This window comes from Pantherophis guttatus, chromosome 6 (assembly GCF_059756535.1).
Source record: "Pantherophis guttatus breed Tessera chromosome 6, ASM5975653v1, whole genome shotgun sequence".
Taxonomy (NCBI): Eukaryota; Metazoa; Chordata; class Lepidosauria; order Squamata; family Colubridae; genus Pantherophis; species Pantherophis guttatus.
This window is the reverse complement of record NC_142068.1, coordinates 78,544,325-78,565,978: the sequence shown is the minus strand read 5'-3', so window position 1 is coordinate 78,565,978 and position 21,654 is coordinate 78,544,325. Positions and strand designations below refer to the sequence as shown.

The 21,654-nt window shown below is 42.3% G+C and overlaps 1 protein-coding gene across 2 annotated transcripts in view; it reads right to left on the bottom strand.

Moving 5' to 3' along the window:
- Positions 1-4,365: 4,365 nt before the first annotated feature.
- Positions 4,366-21,654, bottom strand: part of UNC5B (unc-5 netrin receptor B) — a 261,779-nt gene continuing 244,490 nt past the window's right edge. For both annotated transcript variants that reach the window (XM_060682249.2, XM_060682250.2), the window contains 5 exons: positions 20,887-21,120; positions 14,911-15,060; positions 10,598-10,762; positions 7,556-7,734; positions 4,366-5,146 (listed from right to left, as the gene is read on the bottom strand). In XM_060682249.2, coding sequence (XP_060538232.1) covers positions 4,981-5,146; positions 7,556-7,734; positions 10,598-10,762; positions 14,911-15,060; positions 20,887-21,120 — 894 coding nt within the window. In that variant the 3' untranslated portion in view covers positions 4,366-4,980. The remainder of the gene's footprint in view (positions 5,147-7,555; positions 7,735-10,597; positions 10,763-14,910; positions 15,061-20,886; positions 21,121-21,654) is intronic.

Genomic DNA, 21,654 nt, shown 5'->3' with positions numbered 1-21,654 from the left:
TTGCAGCACATGCTGGAATTCATTACGAGAGAGAGAGAGAAAGAGAGAGAGAGAAAGAAAGAAAGAAAGAAAGAAAGAAAGAAAGAAAGAAAAAGAAAGAAAGAAGCTGGCTCAAAGAAGTACACATATAAAATGGAAAGGTTCCTGTGAGAGACTACGCTGAGGCTGAGAGAGAAGGAGAAGCAGCTCTGGAGAAGCAACAACGGGAAAACTCATTATAGGCTTATCAAATAAATGTACCCTTAGTGTATAACACAGATGTCCTGAGATAAAGAAACCCAAAAGCCCTGATCTTTTTAATGAACTTATTAATAAGTGGGGAACTTGATGGCTTGTACCTCAGTTCTCAAGATTCTGTACTATAGCCTCTTGGCATAAAAATTCAATTAAAAGAGGTTTGTTTCCTTGATCACCCTCTTCTGTTAAAGGGATTGACGTGCCCTACTCCCTAATTTACTCAATGCCACACATATGTTAAATAGTTAAATAATCAGTGCTTTTAAAAATGAGAGGTTGAGGAACCAAACACCTATGCCTTGCATCACTGTGGTCACATGGTTGCACGCAGTGGTGGGTTTCAAATTTTTTTACTACCGGTTCTGTGGGCGTGGCATGGCTTGGTGGGTGTGGCAGGGAAAGGATACTGCAAAATCCCCATTTCTTCCCGATTAGCTGGGACTCGGGAGGAAGAGAATAAAAGGGGGCAGGGCCAGTCAGAGATGGCATTTACCGGTTCTCCGAACTACTCAAAATGTCCGCTACCGGTTCTCCAGAACTGTTCAGAACCTGCTGAAACCCACTACTAGTTGCACGTAGATAGAAGTCCTTCCTCATGACCATCTTGTAGCCTTTTCTATTATCATCCAACCTTTTATTGTTGTGCCAAAATAACAGTCATGAAGGGAGGCTTGATATCATTTGGCTGAGTGATGCTATGAAAACACTTTAAATCAGGGGTCTCCAACCTTGGCAACTTTAAGACTTGTGGGCTTCAACTCCCAGAGTTCCTCAGCCAGCTTTGCTGGCTGAGGAACTCTGGGACTTGAAGTCCACAAGTCTTAAAATTGCCAAGATTGGAGACCCCTGATTTAAATCACTAGTGGAAAAATGGCCAGATTCAGTGCATGCCAGGGAGAAGCAGTCACGTTTTCCCATATACAGGTAGTCCTTGACTTACAACCATTCATTTTAGAGACCATTCAAAGTTACAACGGCACTGAAAAAACTGACTCACACTTATATGCTGCCTACCCACAGGTATGTGATCAAAATTTGGGTGCTTAGTGATTGGCATGTATTTGCCATCTACCCATGTCTACCCCATTGGCATGTATTTGCCACCTACTTGCCATTGACAAGTAAAATCAATGTTGGGGGGGGGGGAGAGCCAGATTCGCTGAACAACTGCATGATTCACTTAACATCTGTGGCCATAAAAGGTCATAAAGGTGGATGTAGCTCACTTAACAACTGCCTTGCTTAGCAGTTGTGAAAATTTGGATCTCAATGGTGGTTGTAAATTGAGGGCTACCTGACTTGTGTTTTGAGTCAAAGAATTACCTCTCAGTCACAATGAATTAAAGGGTATAAAAGCAAATGAGGGGCTGTTTTACTTGCATCCTACTTTTCAGAAGCACCTTATAAAAAAATCAGAGCAAAAGACATTTTTGCATTGATTCCTCAGTGCTCCCCTCATTTACTTCAGCAGCTACAACCTAACCTCCCTTCTAAAGGTGTACCATGGTTAACTTTAGCTACTGGGAATAAATTCCACACAGATTTCCTACTGAATTGACATTCCCGCAGCAACCTTCATATCTCAACAGATCTCAATACAAGCCATGTAAAAAAAAAAAAACCCACAAAACCCTAAAAGCATCAACTTCACACGATAAAAAGAACGTTATCTGGAATATTTGCAAATCCTTCAGTCGGCAAACACTGTAACCACAGAAGAGGAAAGATATGTTTGTGATAATGATCGGATTCTGCTTAAAAGTTCAAATTCACTCAGTACTACCACTTGTCTCAATGTCCAAAATACATCCCAAAGAGCTTTCATTTAAATGGGTAGCTTTACCGTTTGCCCTTTTTTTGCGCACATTCTATCCAAATAAGCTGGTTTGTGTGTGAGCGTTACAGTTTTATCAACTTTCTGGAGATTGGAGAAACTGGAGAGAGATTGGACAACCACTTGTCTGAAATGGTATCGGGTCTCCTGCTCGAGCAGGGTTTGGACCAGAAGATCTCCAGTCCCTTCCAACTCTGTTATTCTATGGGAGTGTATTCTCATACAGACATTGGGCTATGATGGAATGTGTTAGCACAGGCCTCTTTAAATAGTTCAACTTATTCCCCAAATCATTCAGACATAAGGCTGCAAAAATACTTTTGCATTTAAGGTTTCTATCATTCCCTTTTGACATGGCTAGTTAAAAAGAGCTTTAGAACACAGCTGAGAAAACCATATTTTTAGGCTGTACCTGTACAGTCGTACCTCGGTATTTGACGTTAATTGGTTCAATGTGTAGTAAGAACTACGAGTGCCAAACAAACCAGGTGACTCATCATGTGACCCTGGGAAAAATTTTCTGTCTGTCCTTTTTCCTATATCAGATACCTTTCCAGCATGGCTGACTTTCTGTTTGCTCTCTGCGGCTGTCCCACTCTTTCTTTTGCAGCACGCCAAATACCAAAGAAACTACGAGTACTGGGGCAACATTTTTTTGGCATCAAAATGCATCGAGTGCCAAATTCGACAAATTTTGAAGCAGTCAAATACCGAGGTACCACTAAACTGTATATCAAGGACAATTGAATTTTAGCTCCCCGTATAGAATGGATGTTATATAAAGGCCATACAATGTAAAACATTTTTAGACAAATGGAGCTACTGTGATACTAGCCAGAGTGTTATTTCAGTTGGACCATCAAAAGAACTGAATTCAGAGGAAAATAAATGCCACAAAGCAGGCAGTGAGTTGAGACATAACCGAAATAAGATTATACTTGTTTTGAGGGCTGGGAAGAATACACAATGTGTTGGTCTTTCCAGAAAGCTCTAAATAAAACCTTCCAAATCTGTTTACTCCAAAATGTCTCATTATTGTAGGCCTTTACATCTGGCCCCACATTACAGCTACATTTTCAAAAGTCAGTTTGTTATGAGTGGGTTGCTAGCTTGTTCCCACACTCTGGCAATCTTGTTACTATGGTGAACTATAATAATAATAATAAAAAATTAAACACCATGTGAAAAAGGACACAATTTGTCCTTTCAGACCCTCATTTTTTCTCTAATCCTATCAGCAATCCTACCTCACCAAGCTTCAGAGATGAACACATACTGTATTTTTCGGACTATAAGACCCACCTAAATTTAGAAGAGGAGAACAACAAAAAATTGGCCTCCGTGCGCCCCATTTTTGGGCCTTTTCCAGCATTTTTGGGGCCCATTTTCAAGGCTTGTTTCAGCCCATTTCTGGGGCTTTTTGCGGCCTGTTTTTGGAGCTTTTTTCGGCCCATTTTTCAGCTTTTTTGGCCCATTTTCGAGGCTTTTTGGGGAGCTTTTTTGGCCTGTTTTCGAGGCTTTTTTCAGCTCATTTTTGGGGCTTTTTTCAGCCCGTTTTTGGGGCTTTTTTGGCCTGTTTGTGAGGCTTTCTTTGGCCCGTTTTTGAGGCTTTTGGGGGGGCTTTTTTTGGCCTGTTTTCGAGGCTTTTTTCAGCTCATTTTTGGGGCTTTTTTCAGCCCGTTTTGGGGGCTTTTTTGGCCTGTTTGTGAGGCTTTCTTTGGCCCGTTTTTGAGGCTTTTTTCGGCCCATTTTTTCAGAAAAAATGGGCCAAAAAAGCCTTGAAAACGGGCTGAAAAAAATCTCAAAAACGGGCTGAAAAAAGGCCTGAAAAAGGCCAAAAACAACCTGAAAACATGTGGAGGCAAAAAAACAGCCGGAGGGGGAGGGGGGTGGGCTTCAGCAATATTCGGTCTGTAAGACACACAGACATTTTCACCCGCTTTTGGGAGACAAAAAAGTGCATTTTATAGTCCAAAAATACGGTATATCATGGGTGTCAAACTAACTGCATCATGTTGCCAAGACGTGATGTTTTGCAACGTTTTCCCCATTCGCGGAGCTGGGGTGAGTGTGGCCTACATGTGACGCATCCAGCCTGTGGGCCGCCAGTTTGACACCCCTCACATACATTGACCATTTTTAAATTTACCGCCAAAAGTCTCTCTTTCTCTCTTTCTCTCTCTCTCTTTCTCTTTGAGTGCCAAGATATTCTTGCTCTCACATAGATGAAAGATTCTTAATATATATTTATATATATATATATATATATTTTAAAAAAAGGATGCATCCAAGGATCTGGATAATACATTTACTTGCGTTTCCTAAGAAACGGATTTCCATTTTTTTCCCTTGTACGTGTGTGTATTTTAAGCTGTTGGAAGCGTCTGACAGGAGTTGTCGTTACTAAATTGTACTCAACTCTTCAAAGCATAAACGCCAGAAAAGAAGAAATAAGAGCAAAGTAGGGAATGGGAAAAGAGAAAGTCAAAAAGAGATCAACAAAGAACCAAACAAATTAACAGCCCAGATTCCAGCAGCCCTCATAAATAAGCCACACAAGAGACAACAGAGATTTGGAGAAGACACTGCTGCCTGAGGCTGTGGTCACCATTAGCAATGATGCATTGCTTTCAAGCTGTAATCCAAAGGCTGTGAGGAATAGGAGGAAGGAGTCTTTAACACTTGGATTGCTTGTAAACTCCGCAATTTCTAAGGCTGATTGTGATTTCAGGAGGGAGGAGTATGAGAAGGAGAAGGAACCTGAGTTGAATCCTTCAGCGCCTTGGCTCTGCTCCTTCTTTGCAACTGTTTCCCACTGGTTCCAAAGAGCTTTTTTTCTCTTTAAGTTTTTTTTTCCTGTCCCTCTCTTACTCAATCCTCCACGTGGCTGGAAGTCTCCAACAGCTGCATCAACACTCTCCTTCTGTTGCCATGACAACCAGCATCTCACTCTTGCCCATCTCTTCCAAGGCACTAGCCAGAGTGTTAAGATCTCCATCGTCTTGATGTTGAGCTTCCCATAAGTCCAGGATCACCCCCGTTGGGCTGGCTTTGGTGGCAAAGAAATTTAGGTACCTAAATAAGATAGAGAGTAGGAGAGCTTATAAATATCAACTTTGACCTTCAGCATCAATCTTCAATATTATTGAAATATTCTGTTCTGAAGCCATTGTTCACATAAGCAGACTAGCACCCTGATTAAATCCATACCGCCATGAAACCAGAGCCCTGAAATCGTAATTATTTTCAGGACCAAAGTGGTTTTTGTAAGAAGGCCAGTGGAGAAAAATATGAGACTATAAAATAAAAATATTAAGGACCAAGGAAAAATCATGGGGATGAAATGTTTTATTTAAGCATCCCCTGTCAATAAATCAGCTAAAACATAACAACTGCATCATACTGCCTTTAGGATTTATAAACATTATTTCAAGGAACGTATGAAATAATTCTTCATATACATCTAGGACTCCAGGTAAACGTTGTTCAAGTGAAAGCACAGCCCAATAATATAAATAAATTGCTTTAGAATTCAGTAGGATTTATTTCCAAGCAATTGTAACTTTGGGCTGGTGATGATGATTTAGGTTTATCTAGCCATCCATCTCACAAACCAACTCTGGTGACTGATACAGCAAAAAATATCATATGATAAAAATAAAATAACAAAAATAATAAAAGCTAAGTAACGATGGGCAACCAAAGGTAAATGCATTCACACACCTTATAAGCTCAGCTAATTTATTAACCGATTTCTATGTTTAAGTTCCTATTTTTTTCCTTTTATTATTACAGGCAAGCTGACAAAAATATATATATTTAAAGCCATAATAATATGAAGAATGCAAAATGGGAAAAGAATATTATATAGTGTTTCTGCCCAATTCTACTACTCTTAGATTCTCTGAGAACGGATTTTATTATGTAGGAGTGTATTTTCAGAGTTTCCATTCTGTACATCCAGTAGGGGTCTGTTCTAGTTTGTAAAGTGTAAAACATGATATCCATAAATGGCAATGGTGTTAAAACTTCCATTACAACTGCACCTCACTCGTACAACTGTTCAACTATAGAGCAATTGAATAAAGTTCAACCAACAATTTAAAAAAGAATAAGAAAGCCCTGATGATCTCCAAATTGACTTTAAAACATTTCCTGAAACATTTGACTGCAAAAAAAGTTGATTTGAGGCTAAAAATACTAGAGTGTAGGCTTCAGGTGAATATTATGGGAAGGACATTCCATTGCCAAGAAGGTTATTACCGAACCCAGGTAGCCATCTGCTGAACATACAAGAGACCCTTTCTTGATGTTGTAGCGGGTCCAGATTGATAAATATTAAAAGAGATATTATCACAGGTAATCTGGATGTGAATTGTTTAGAACCTTATAGTTTTAAGACCAGCCTTTGAAGATTAAACATAGATAATCTTGTTCAAGAGGGACTATTGAACTTAATCTACCTTTTCTGCCTTTGGACCCTGTTTCACCGAAAAATAAGACCCAACCGGAAAATAAGTCCTAGCATGATTTTTCAGGATGCTCGTAATATAAGCCCTACCCCCAAAATAAGTCCCAGATAAGATTGTCAGCCAAATGGATGCATTTAGTACTGTATTTCCCCCCAAAATAAGACCTAACCAGAAAGTAAGCCCTAATGCATTTTTTTGGAGCAAAAATTAATATAAGACCCAGTCTTATTTTGGGGGAAACACGGTGGTAGTTCTATTTATGTCTTAGAGGCTGCCTGACCTCAGATATCTTATGGCAGCCCACACTTTAAAAAAGGAGGGGAAAATGAAAGCAAAAAATAAAAACTGCACATCTTGGAGAACTAACCATATATATCAAAAGAAAAAGGACCTTACAGGTGCCATAACTACACCAAGCCCAGGGAGAATGCCCAGGTATTCAAACATCTCCAGAACATCATCAAAGTTGGATCCATTTGTATCTCTGTTTCTAATCAAAGTGGTTATGTTGACCATAGCTTCTTGGCCTACTAAAATGTCCAAGGAGATTCTCAGTCATCCAGGCCATGGTTGTCCCAAGGGTGCTTTTTCAAAAGGCAACTAGACTTTGTTTTTCCTTGAAAAACATGCTTCTCATCTGAGAACTTGGATGAGAAGCGAAATGTCTTCAAGGATATACAAAGTCCAGTTGCTTTTTGGAAAAGCACCTTTGGGTCTTGGCCTACTAGTAAAACTCCACCAGTGACTTTATAAACCCCTTCAGTATTGTAGGCAAGAATTCTGATATTGGCAAAATGGGTAAAAGCAATGTAGGTGGCTATTCATCATAAGCTATTCATCACATCATATCATTAAGCCAAATTACGGCATCTAAATGAATTGGTTCTCAACAGTGCAAGTTAGGGGCTTAAATGACCAAACAACTTCAAAGAATACAATGAATGCAAATTAACTAACTTCCTTGGCTGGTTTAATTCCTGTGGGGCAATCAAAGCATTGAAGTAAAACTCACCGATCCATGGAAAGCTTTTGGGCAAGGAGCCGCCAGTCATTCCCTCTAGAGTTAGGAGCATCAAGACTGTTGCAGATTTTCTGCCGTATGGACAGAGGAATCTTGAAGGCGTGTGGTCCAAGCTGGGTTGTCATGGCACCGCCAGCGTAGGACCGCAAGGCATCAAAGGAGCTGGAGTTCTTTGAAATTTGAAATTTTTATTAGTTTACCAAAATAAAAAACACGAAGAAAAATGAAAACAATGGGAAAGTAAGGGAGGGAAACAGGAAGAGGAAAAAGTGTAGAGGAAAACAGGAAAAAGAAAGAAAAGCATTGACTTCTGACTCTTTTTAGTAGAATAGGATAATAACATACAGTCTCAATTTTTTACTTTTATATAGTTCTATGCACAAAAATGGAAAGATACTTTAATTCCTACAACGGCTGACTGGTTGCAAAAGCTAATGAAGTTAGCAGAGGTGGCTAAATTGACTGCTTTAATTAAAGAAAAGAATATAGATAACTTTGTTTCCACTTGGAAACTGCTTCTGGACTTTGTGCTTGAGGTGGACCAAATAAATAAATAAATAAATAAAACGGTGACTTTGGATTTTGCTGATTAGATAAATTTGTTGTTATGGAAATAATTAGTATATATTATTATGTAAAAGGAAGTGGAGCTCTTATAACAAAACAAAATGGGAGGCAGTGATTAATTGGATAAAGATGGCAATTTTTAAAAACATGATAAGCTCCATTTTATCATTTATGGATCCCAAACTGTCTCATAATCTCTCAAGATCAATGAGAGCCATGATCCATAACATGTGCTAGAAAAAACAAATAATATTCTCAGGCCACAATTGGTCTGCCTTCTGGCACTTTCAAGAAGGATATTGAAAGATTCACTATAACCAGAAACCACATACTGTATTTGCTGGGAGGCATATATACATATGTGCATACAACAAATGTTTCTATTTTGGTTTTTAGTCACTGAAACAATGGACAAACGTCTAGAGAAGTAACACAAGAAAAGTTTAAAGGCCCATATCCAGTGGTGGACTGCAACTAGTTTAAGAACCGGTTCTATGATGCACTAACGCACTTGAGTGCAGCGTTCAAAATACAGCAATTTGAAGCTCAGCTGCTTAACTTCTAAGGCAGCCCCAGTCAGTAGAACAGCGGAGGTGTGGAAATCAGCTGGGCCCCGTGAATCAGCTGAGCCAGAAAGAAGAAAATATAGGACAGGATAGGGCGGGTGCAGGTGGGTGGGGCTATCTGATGGTTGGAACTACCGGTTTGCTAGAACCGGTCCAAACCGGCAGCAGCCCACCGCTGCCCATATCAGCTTCATGTGTGAAAATGGTCCCATCTTGTTTCGTTGCAACCAGTACATAATAGTATTGGAGCTGGCTTCTACTGGCTTGTGAGTACTGATGTTTACATTTTCTGGAATTTTGCAAGCCTGTTCAGAGGAGAACTGAGCCAGGATTCCCAGTATGCTGATCAGCTGTTTGGTGGCCAGCAACAGCAATGAAGCCGGCAGAATTGGTTGTTAAATATTTGCCAGCACAACACACCCTCTAACTACATTAGCTGCGGCTTTGCTCCTGCCACAGAACAAAATTTTGATTTTTTTTGTTTTGTTTGTTTGCCATGTACTAGGCAAACAAAGTCAGAAGCATTTGAAAGGGAAAAAAAAAAGCAGTCAGTAAAACGCGCTAGGAAAACTACCAAATGCTAAAAACCAAAATAATAGGAACGTGAAGGGTATCATGTCTTAAAAATAAATGGTGATCTTCACAGCACCATCAAATTATCCTGCCTCAGTGAGTGCAGAAGGAAACAGCTATCTAATAATGCCATGCATGGCTGAACTATAATGGGCCTTCGAGATTAGGACAGGAATCTCAAATTAGCCTGCAGGGGGAAGGGAGGTTGGTTGGTTGGTTTTGAAATGTTTTCAATAATGCACTTCCTACCACAACTTTAATAGGAAATACAAATCTGTATGTAACTGGCTAAACACCAATGATCTCAGAAGTACAGGAAGGCTTCAGGGCTGAGATTTAAATAGTTACTACCCTCTTCTTGGTTCTTGAGCTTTCCGAAAAAGTTTCAGCAAAAATACTTTGTCCAGAATTAAAATAAAAACACTGAAATGGATATTTAAAATTTCCAACAGGTTGTGTGAGCCAGATACACAAGCAAGAAGAGTTACATGAAAGAACAGGCTATATTGTTAATATCCAGTAGAATAGGGATGGATGTATCAAAGAGATGTTAGCAGACAATAAGAAATACGATTTTCTTTAACTGCCCATATAATAGTAATGATATTTGGAACAGCAGAAGTGGAAGTGAGTCGTGGCTGAAATTAAACATTAGAGCAGTGTTTGTCAATATTGGTAAATTTAAGTTGTGTGGACTCCAACTCCTAAAATTCCCTAACTAGAATGCTGACTACGGAATTGTGGGAATTGAAATCCATTCATCTTAAAGTTGAGAACTGCTGCATTAGAGGAACCTAACATGAACATTAGCGCATATTTTACCGATTGTATCTGGCCAATATAATGTTTCAGAGAAACTACTAGGCCAGGAGTGAAATATTCTGAAGTCTGCTACCAGTTCACTTCGCTACCTGTTTGCTGTGCATGCGCATGCGTGGTGCGTGCCAAACTCGCGCTTTGCACACAGGCGCATCGCAGGTGCTACCGCGCAGCACTGATAAAGGAGGATTATGAAGCCTTTTCTAAGGTAAGTAGAACAGCAGGGGGGGGAAACAGCTGTGCCGCACGATTTAGATTCACTAGAAAGCAGGATAATATAAATCACGCGGCACAGCTGATCATTGGAAATACCGGTTTGTCTGAACTGGTAGCATTTTTTTTACTACCGCTTTGCCCGAACCTGTAGCTTTTATTACTACCGGTTCAGGCAAACCGGTCCAAACCAGTAGCATTTCACCCCTGTGCTAGGCCCATTATTAAATATCCTGTTCCTTTTGTCTCTTTCATTCATTCATTTGCTTTTCTTATCCGAGTTCCCCTTGCTTACCTCTCCAAGTGTAATATGTAATTGAAATATCTGCCCTTCTCCTTCAACTTGCCGAACACAGATTTTGCAAGTAAGTTCAGCAGTAGCTGGGCTGTATCTCTCAAGACTGAAGGTGCAGTGTAGTGCTCTCTGACTACCACTCCAAATGTGATAGAAAGGGATTTCCTGAAGGAAATAGAAAAGTAACAGAAAAGATGAACAAATGTGTGCCACAACATGTCACCACTCTGGAAATTTACAGATGGGTCCTTTAAAAAAAAAAAAAAACCAGACCCTAAACCAAAACAATCCTGTGTATTTTCTCTTCATATCAAATTCCAGGCAAGCAGAAGCAAAGAACAAGGTTTAGAGCAGTGGTGAAATTCAGCTGGTTCTCTATGGCTCGGGGTGAAGTGGTAGCGCAGGTGGCGGGAGGCTCTGCCCACCTGCCCGGATGTCATCATGTCCTGTCATCAAGGCTCTGCGCATGCGTGGAGGAGGTGCACGTGACAGGGGTGGGTTCTACTTACCTCCACTTCCGGTTTGCAACAGGAGCGCGTGTGTGCGCTTCTGTGCATGCACAAATCATTCATGATCATGTCCGGGAGAGTGGGCGGAGCCTCCTGCCATCATTATTACCGGTTTGCAAGAACCAGACCGAACCGGGAGCAACCCACCACTGGCGTGCGCTCACATTTGCGAACCGGTAGCAAAGGTAAGTGAATTTCACCCGTGGTTTAGAGTCTTTATATGGTAGTTTGATTGAAGGGCTCTGTCTTGTTTACTAGATGCTAAGTGATTGCTTACTTGTGGGCTCCCCAGTGATAACTGACAGTGGTCACTGTAGAGAATACTGTGTTGAATAAGGTAAGTGTTTGATATAAGTCAATTGGGCTGCTCTGAGCTACAGAGGAGAAATTTCCAGATTGGTTTCAGCTGGAATTCACAACCCAGTTTTACAGGATGAAGAAGCTTGGCATGGCACATCCTTTATTGCATTTATATGGCATTGGGGTGGGGCACTTACATTCATACTTGTCTTCCTTCCAAGTAATTATAGAACATGCATCTTAGTTGTACGGGAGAGTGGAGAAGCAAAGGGACAAGATGGAATTATGAAACATGGAGGAAGGAAAGGATGTGGCAGGCATGTCAGTTGAAGTCTTCTGAGATAATCAGTAAATATATATATTTCTAATCTTGCCAATGTACAAGATTAAAAACTTGTCAGGATCTTTGGCAGTGCCTAAAACTGAAAGTGACTAACAGAATAATAGAATTGGAAGAGACCTTAGAAGTTTTCTAGTCCAATCCCCTGCTTTAGCAAGAAACTCTATATAATTTCAGACAAACGGTTCTCCAATCTCTTCTTAAAAACTTCCAGCGCTGGAGCATCCATAACTTCTGGAGGCAAGTCATTCCACTGGCTAATTGTTCTAACTGTCAGGAAATTTCTCCTTGGTTCTAAGTTGGTTCTCTCCTTGATTAGTTTCCATCCGTTGCTTCTTGTCCTGCCTTCAGGTGCTTTGGAGCAAGGGTTTCCAACCTTGGCAACTTTACGACTTGTGGACTTCAACTCCCAGAATTCCTCAGTCAGCTGGCTGAGGAATACTGGGAGTTGAAGCATGGGTGAAATCCAAAATTTTTCCCTACCGGTTCTGTGGGCGTGGCTTGGTGGGCGTGGCAGGGGAAGGATATTGCAAAATCTCGATTCCCACCCCGCTCTGGGGCCAGCCAGAGGTGGCATTTGCTGGTTCTCCAAACTACTCAAAATTTCTGTTACTGGTTCTCTAGAACCTGTTAGAACCTGCTGGATTTCACCCCTGAGTTGAAGTCTACAAGTCGTAAAGTTGCCAAGGGTGGAAACCCCTGCTTTGGAAAATAGCTTGACTCCCTCTTCTTTGTGGCAGACCCTTAGATATTGGAACATTCAGAGGTGGGTTCTACTTATCTTTACTACTGGTTCGCAACGGGATCGTGCGCGCTCGCTCGCTTCATTCGCGCATGCGCAGATCGCCAATGATGACATCTGGGGCAGTGGGAGGGGCCTCCCACCGGTTTTACTACCGGTTCTTGCGAACCAGTCCGAACCGGGGGCAATACCCACCACTTTCCAAGCATGAGTCTCACCGACTGTTTTTAGCAACATTTATTGAGATGAATGGGATGAGGTTATGAGAATCTCAGCAACTCTTTCCCACTTAAATCCAAGATATTTGCAGGTGAAGAAGTTTTTCTGACATTCTTTCTATGATACAGCAGGAAGACAAGTCTCTTTACTAATAATGATGGAGATTGCAACTGGCTGTTTACATAATGGCTTTCTGGGTGTTCATGTTCCTGAGAACCATCTACTAAAAGACTCCTATGAGTCACTTTGGAAAACGAAATGTGTTAATGAATGTATTTTTAGAGCAGTGGGAAAATTTTGCAAAGCCATCAGGAAGGTTGATTTCAAAGGAGGCCCTTTGATGTGATGGCGATCTCAGCTTTGGAAGCCATATTAGGCCGGAAGCTTCGATGCTGCTACCTTCTCATGTGTGGGAAAGTAGGAGGGGGGTTTAGTAGAGGGGTTGTCTGTAGACTTAATAGCATTCTTCCTGTGGGTCAAGGTCAGGGCGATCCGGCATCTGGAGAAGGAGTGGTCAGAGTGCTGAGTCGAGATGGGACGGACGTTGATTGGAGCATGTGATCGACTGAGGAGTGAGGGGATGGTTTTGGGGTTTTTGATTTACTGAGGGAAAATCCGGACCTCTCAGATTCGGGTTTTCCCAGATGTGCTAGTTTACCTATTCTAGTAAACAGAACTTTGAAAAATGTTGCTTCAGAGTCTTTACTTGGAGTTGGGGTTTTTCTGGAACGCTGACCGGTGAACCTTTTCGGCCCTGAGTGCCAAAAAGGGAGAGTGCGTGTGCGGTCATCTGGGCCACAACCCAGAATAGGAGCTGCCTATTGCCCGACAATAAACTTCCGGTTTCCGGCACATGCATGTGTGCTGGCCAACCAGTCCTCCAGGTTTCTGGTGCAAATGCACGCGTGACAATCAGCTGGCTGGCGTGCATGATCACGCAGGAAAATGGAAGACCAACTTTTCCAGTTTCCGGCACTGCCGCACGCACAAAGGCCCACTGATCGTCGTGCATGCATGCATGTCCACTGATCGTCGTGCACTCATGCCCTCGTCACCTCCCGCCTGGACTATTGTAATGCTCTCTACATGGGGCTCCCCTTGAGGAGCACCCGGAGGCTCCAACTGGCGCAGAGTGCGGCCGCGCGGGTGGTAATGGGAGCGACATGGCGCTCCCATGTAACAGCTCTCCTGCGCGAGCTGCACTGGCTCCTGGTGGTCTTCCGGGTGCGCTTCAAGGTTTTGGTTACCACCTTTAAAGCGCTCCATGGCTTAGGGCCTGGTTATTTACGGGACCGCCTACTACCACCAATAGCCTCCCACTGGCCAGTACGCTCTCATAGAGAGGGACTCCTCCGGGTGCCGTCAGCCAAACAGTGTCGACTGGCGGCCCCTAGGGGGAGAGCCTTCTCTGTGGGGGCACCTACCATCTGGAATGAGCTCCCCCCGGAGATACGGAGGATCCCGGATCTGCGCTCCTTCCGCTGTGCTGTGAAGACCTTTTTATTCCATCAAGCGGGCTTGGCCTGATCTCTTCCCTTTTTAAATATGTAAATTTTAATCTGTTTTTAAATTATTGGGGTATTTTAATTTGTCTGGGCCAAAAAGTTTAATTTGATTTTATCGGGTTTTTAAATTTTGTGTATTTATGTATTTTATTGTTGGCTGTTCACCGCCCTGAGTCCTTCGGGAGTAGGGCGGTATACAAATCAAATTAAAAAAAAAAAATGTCAGAAATCTGGAATAGGAACGGGTGGTGCTGTGCGTGCCAGGCGACATGGCTCTGGGTGCCACTTTGGGCACGTGTCAGGGATGAAATCCTGCAGGTTCTGACAGGTTCTGGAGAACCAGTAGCGGAAATTTTAAGTAGTTTGGAGAACCGGTAAATACCTCTGGCTGGCCCAGAGTGGGGTGGGAATGGAGATTTTGCAGTATCCTTCCCCCAGGAGTGGGGAAGGAATGGGGATTTTTGCAGTATCCTTCCCCTGGAGTGGAATGGGAATGGAGATTTTGCAGTATCTTTCCCCTGCCACGCCCACCAAGCCATGCCCACCAAGCCACGCCATGCTCACCAAACCACACCCACAGAACCGTAGTTAAAAAAAATTTGGATTTCACCACTGGCACACGTGCCATAGGCTCGCCATCACGGCCCTATGGAATCAGAATCTTAGTCTGTTGTTCAAGTGACAGGTAAAGCACTCACCTGATATTTGGCTAGGAGTTTGCTCCTCCAAAGTGAATGAGGGATGTCATGAACTGAGAGGCGCAAATTGTGATAACTGTCCTTAAACAGTAGAGGCTTGGGCTCTTCTAACAGATAGCCGCCAAGAGTCCTTTCTATTTCAAGCACTTCCTATGGGACAAGCAAAACAAAAGCAAAAACACCGAAAAGTAAAAAAGAAAGCAATTTAATTGGGAAAGTGACACAAAATAGGTGAGACAGAGAAGGGACATGAAATGGACTGCAGTTCATGACAGCTGGTGTATAAATATACCCTGTAATAGCCTTCCTCAGAGGCATCTTCCAGATAGGCAGTTCCCAGAACTTCCGTCTAACAAGGCCAAACTAACCTTCAAAGTTTGGGAAATCCTGTTCCAACTGAGACAGGAGATGCCAGGTTGAAGAGAGCTGATGTATGTGACTCTTTGTATTTCTAGGTTTTCCAGTTTGAGTTTCCATGCTTGTTGGAGTATTTGATACATGTGAATTTCCAGCAGTCTACAAAATGCATCTTGATATCTCTTTGAATAAGTCAATAAATGTTTGAGCAAGTTAACAGCAAGGTCTCTTTCTCTCTCTAAGACATGGGTGTCAAACTCAAGGCCTTGGTAGTACAGGGGTTTAAGACACCCTGTTATTAAGCTGGTTATTAAGATCAGCTGCCTGCAATTACTGCGGGTTCGAATCTCGCCAAGGCTCAAGATTGACTCAGCCTTCCATCCTTTCTAAGGTAGGTGAAATGAGGACCCAGTTTGTGGGGGCAATAAGCTGACTTTGTATAAATATACAAAAGGATGAAGGCTATTGCTGAGCACATTGTAAGCCGCCCTGAGTCTTCGGAGAAGGGCGGCATATAAATCAAATTTAAAAAAAAAAAAAAAAAAGGCCCGGGGTGTGGGGTGCTTAGATCTGGCCCATGGAGCCACCCTGGAACCAGCGAAGGAGTGGCCTGCGGTGCCTCTGCCAGTGAAAATGGAGTTCGGAAGGACCGCACTGGCAGAGGGTTGCAGGAGGCAGTCACAGCCGAAAACGGAGCTCAGGAGCCCGTTTTCTTTGGCAGAGCGCTTGGGCCACCACAGGCGTCCCTGACATGAGTGATGCCAAGCTGGCCATGTCCACTCTGGCCACGCCCCCTCCATTCCCTCCCCAAAGTCAAACACAACCCTGATGCGGCCCTCAATGAAATCGAGTTTGACACCCCTGCTCTAAGAGTACTTGACTTTGCCTATCTTGGGCACCAGGTATCCCTTAATATTTTGCAATCTTTTCTAATGCTCTAAAGCAGAGCTCTTCAAACTTGGCAACTTTAAGACTGGTGGACTTCAACTCCCAGAATTCTCCAGCCAGCCCTGCTGGCTGCGGAATTCTGAGAATTGAAGTCCACCAGTTTTAAAAGTTGCCAAGTTTGGAGTGCCCTGCTCTAAAGCCTGTCAAACGTGCAGATGCTAAATTTAACTCAATCCCATCCAGCTATACTAGTATGCCATGCCCTCATGTGCCATAACTCAAACCAAACCAATGTTCACTTGGGAACATCAATAATCTCATTACGACTTATTTATTTCAGCTCATTTACATAGTCTTCTTCATAATGCAGTTTTCTCCCTTCCCTAAAAATAATAATAAAAAATAGCAATAATGAAAGCACCCATGTTATATTTGCAACCTTCACAACGTTATCCTGATCAAAGTTTTATTCGGGGAGCGAACAGGTAGAGCTCACTGCCTGAAGGCATTCACCTCCATTCCTCGTATATAACCATTACCACCTTCGATTTCTTGAGCCATGTCCTTTATTAAAAATGGAAAAAGATAATTTCCAGAGTCCTTTTTTTAAAAAAAAAGCTATTTTAACCTGGGGGTTGGGATGGGAGTGGAGAGGTTGAGTGCCAATTGTGACATCAAGGTTAAAACGCAGAACACAATAACGCCCGAAATACCAGCTTGGTGTGTTGATTGCTGGAACTAATCACTCTGGTTGGTAGATGGAGGCAGATGGAGATTTATACTTCATTAAGAATGATAGGTCACTTTCATTAGGCATGCAAAGTGATGCTAACGTTATTGATAGGCTTTGAAAATAACTTGACAATAGGTATTTTCAGAGGAATAGCAACTAAGCAGTTTCTGGTGGTTTCTTCATAACTGGCCTTTACACTTTGATCACAAAGAAAACTCGGCTATATTAAAAATCACAAGAAAACCTATTCTGGACTTGTTTAACTTGTGACTTGCTATCAAGGGCAGACTGGGTCATATACAAATGCAAATCAGAATGTGTGTTCCTTGGTTCCATAGCCTTCAGATCACCTCTTGACATTGGAAGCTGGAAGGGGATGTTAAAATGATAAATGATGCCATTACATTAATTAGATGAAGACCTTATAGAGAAAAAACCCATATTTAGGCCAGAACCTGACCAAATCAAGACAGACTGGCAGTGGCCATCAGACAGGTCAGGCTAGTGACTTCCTCACGGTCATACAATTTGACATCTTTTATCCAAAGACTGATGTGAAATCTTCTGCAGGCCAAGAATGTGCTTGACACACCATTAAGTGGTTATTTACCAACTTACACAGGGATTATGAATCATTTTTTTTATATTTCTCTTGAACCCTGAAAAGTAGGGAATTAAAGTGCAACTGAAAGATCATAAAGGTAAAGGTTCCCCTCGCACATATGTGCTAGTCATTCCTGACTCCAGGGGGTGGTGCTCATCTCCGTTTCAAAGCCGAAGAGCCAGCGCTGTCCGAAGACGTCTCCGTGGTCATGTGGCTGGCATGACTAAATGCCAAAGGCGCACGGAACGCTGTTACCTTCCCACCTATTTTTCTACTTGCATTTTTTTAACGTGCTTTCGAACTTCTAGGTTGGTAGAAGCTGGGACAAGTAATGGGAGCTCACCCCATTACGCGTTAATACTAGGGATTCGAACCACTGAACTGCTGACCTTTCGATCAACAAGCTCAGTGTCTTAGCCACTGAGCCACTGCGTCCCTCCTTATGATGAAAGATCATAATAAGTAGCTAATTCAGTTTTCCTGAACAGATACAATCAGATATACAGTTTACTACATCCAAAATTGCCATCCATCAGAGAGCATTTGGTCATGATGTCAGAAGTTCGCAAAAGCTGATCAAATAACCCCGGGACACTGCAACCATCATAAATATGAACCAGTTGCCAAGGAGCTGAATTTTGATCATGTGACCATGGAGATGCGGCAATGGTGGTAAGTATGAAAAATGGTCATAAGTCACTTTTTTTCAGTGCCATTGTAACTTGGAATGATCACTAAATTTATTTGTTTTAATTTATTTGTTTTAATTTGTATACCGCCCTTCTCCAGCTGACTGTTCCAAATGAACTGTTGTAAGTGGAGAACTACCTGTATGCAATGTAGATTATGAAAGGTTCTTATCCTAAGTCAAAGGCAATGGAATAATGTGATTTTCAGCGCTTGTCTATGACTTTGATGACTTAAGAAATATTTTAAACAGGAAAATTCATCTCCTTTCTCAAATTTTCCTTGGTTGAAGAGCCTCTAGCTAAGATTCTGTGCAGTTCGGAGAACCCCCAAATCCCACTCTTGGCTGGCCCCGCCCACCCCACCCCTCCCAGGAGTCTCCACACAGCCCGTTTTGGATGAGGTAAGTGCAGGGCATGTGCGGAGGCTCGGGGAAGGCGAAAAACAGGCCTACCGGAATTATGGCAAGGCCAGAAACGGGAGGCCGTTTTCGCCCTCCTGGAGGCTCGAGGAAAGCCTCAGGAGGCCGACTAGGCCACACCCACCATGGCTATGCTAACCCAGCAACTGGACAGAGAACCCCTTGCTAAAATGTTTGATTAGTAATAATAGGAAAAATGTATTTGCCGTGCAAAAAACTATGAAAAACTAAGAGTTACTTTTTCTTATAATCTTCAAACTAGGACACAAAATAGGTCCTGCAATACTTCCTTTCTCCTCCTGGGAGCTTCATGGAAAATGTCAGGGCTGATCCCTAAGGAATGGGTTAAAGGAACTTATTATTGAAACTAAACTCTGGGTCACTTTTCAACTCATTGCATCAGGCTGTTTTGTTCCCCTGAGTCACTACTTTTCTAAGTCACACTGCATGCTTGGATTATCAGCAAGACTTCTTTGGGGCAGAGAAGTCTAAAATAAGTACAAACGAGAGAGCTGGACAAGAAGTACTAAGCAACCAATTTTCTTGAATAAGTTATTATAGCTTTTTTTTAAAAAATATGGGAAAGCTAAGCATATAGAAGTAGGAAACAAAGACAAAAGCGTTTCTAAAAGGGGCAGGTATTTAAAGATGAAAATTCAAAAATGGATAATCTTTCGATCACCACTTTAATTGTTTGCATATGTAACATTATGCAAACTCAATGCATTTCTATGGAACACAAGAATATACGTAGAGAAATCCAGCAACTTTTACACATGATGAACTAATCTTTAGTTTATGGGACACATCGTCCCCTTCTCCGGTCCTAATGAAAATGCACAAAGAAATTTAGAACATGTATTAGGAACTTAAATTCTTGTGCATTTCAGGAGGTAAGGGTGGTTCAGATATAAATCTATTTTTATTATTTGATGTAATTTAAATGAAGTCTTATGCAAAATTTCCCAGATCTAATACTGTCTACCTCCTCCATTACAAATGTATGACCTAATCCTTGATCATTGGCCATACAGATTGGGATGAGTCCAGTGAAACAAAGAATGACAATAGACTGAGGAAGTTGGTCTAATAACTGAAGGTCCTGTTTTGAAGACTTTTGGGTCTGGAAGCTCTAATAATTATATCCACCTCTATTTCTCTCATTGAAGGACATACATAGATATATCAATTATTATTATTAGCGTATGGCACTATTATAGTAGCCAGGAGACCCCAATGCTATTGCAAAGTACTAAGTACCTACGGCTTGCCAAGGTACCAACCCTATTATAGGAAATGCGCTCTTCCCAAGATGTGCCACAGGAGGGCAAGCCAGCTTTACATCACAGAGAAAGATGAGCGGCTTTTCCTTCAGCTTCACCCAAGGGCTCCACCCTTCCTGGAGCTGCCTTGCAAGCAGTGGTACAACCGGGAATGTTCAGAGCCATCAGGAATCTGCCTACCTGCACAGAGCACCAGCTCGTCTCCCCATCAATGTGCTACCTATTTTATCTACTCGCATAGAACATGCTTTCGAACAGCAAGGTGGGTATAAACTGAGGCAAGTGATGGGAGCTCATCCCACCACCCACTTGCTAGGACTCAAACCGCCAGAGCTGCGACCATCTCCATCTTCATTAAACCATTAAGCCACCGCGCCTTATAGATATACCAATGGAAAATAGCTCAATTGGTAAAACTTTGTGTTGATCTTGTAGGCATCTACATTTCAACTTCTGCAATGTGATTGCCTGGCTGCTGGTGAAATTTAATAGTGGATGATAAGCCAAGGCAAAGATGATTAAAGCGCAATTCCAATTACACCATTGCTGCTTTGATCCACAAAACCATATGAGATACATTTGTGATTTTCCCCCCCTTGTAATTATACATATGTCAGGTCTCCGTTAAAGCCGTACGGAGCAAACATCACTTTGCAGAGTCTAAGATAAGCAACTCATCATTCAATGTCATGAAGGAAAAATGCCCTCTATGGTCTGAGGATTTTCTTAATAGGATCACAAATATGTTCTGCAATCACTTTCCATAACTCAGTGTCCTCTAGGTGAGTTGTCATAAAATTCATATCGCACCCAGACAGCTTAGGCAATGGACTAGGAAATCTGGAATTACAATCCAATACGTTGGGAGAACCCCCAGATGGAGGAGGCCTTGCTAAAATCTTCATTAATCTGTTTGTGTATGTGCAAGAAAAGTATGAATTATTTATTGATAGGACAGAGGGCAGGGAAGGGGAAAGAAGGAAGAACCTCAGCTAGGCATTACCTTTAAAGCATCAGGTGTGTCCTCCAAGCAATATACTTTGAGATTGTATTCCAATGAAGTACAGAGGGTGGGAGCAAAGATGGCCAGCTGCAGTCTCTTGATGGCTGACCTAGAATAGGATTCTCCCACCAGGACGTATGTTCCAAGCTGTTCTAGCAGGATATGGCAACACTTCGGTTCCAGCTGGCAGTAACAAGGTGTGTTTAAAGTCTCTTCGTCTAGCGTCACAACTTCCTGGAGGAGGAAAAGAGGGCAAGAAGGGATTAAAAACATTGTAAGTCCCACCTGGAGGCCCATTTTAAGGAGTACCTACTGAAAAATTTGCCTCCCCAATTATGAGAGCTGTACAAGTTGTGTTCTTTAAACATAGAAATGACTGAATGCGATAAGAAAAGCTAAGATGAATACTTAATTTTGGAGTTAAGACACTTTGCTGATTGACATGTCCTATATTTTGGAGACTGCAGTTCACATTCGCAAATGTGAGCGCGCACGCCTCCTCCACACATGCGCAGAGCAGTGGTGGGTTGCTTCCGGTTTGCACCGGTTCAGGAGAACCGGTAGTAGCGGTGGCGGGAGGCTCCGCCCACCTGCCCGGAAGTCATCAAATACGCTCTGCGCATGTACAGAAGTAGCACGGGTGTGAGCGAACCGGTAGCAAAGGTAAGTAAAACCCACCACTGGCGCAGAGTCTTCTGCGCATGCGCAGAGGGTCAAAAACAGGACGTGATGACATCCAGGCGGATGGGGGGAGCCTCCCGCCGCTAC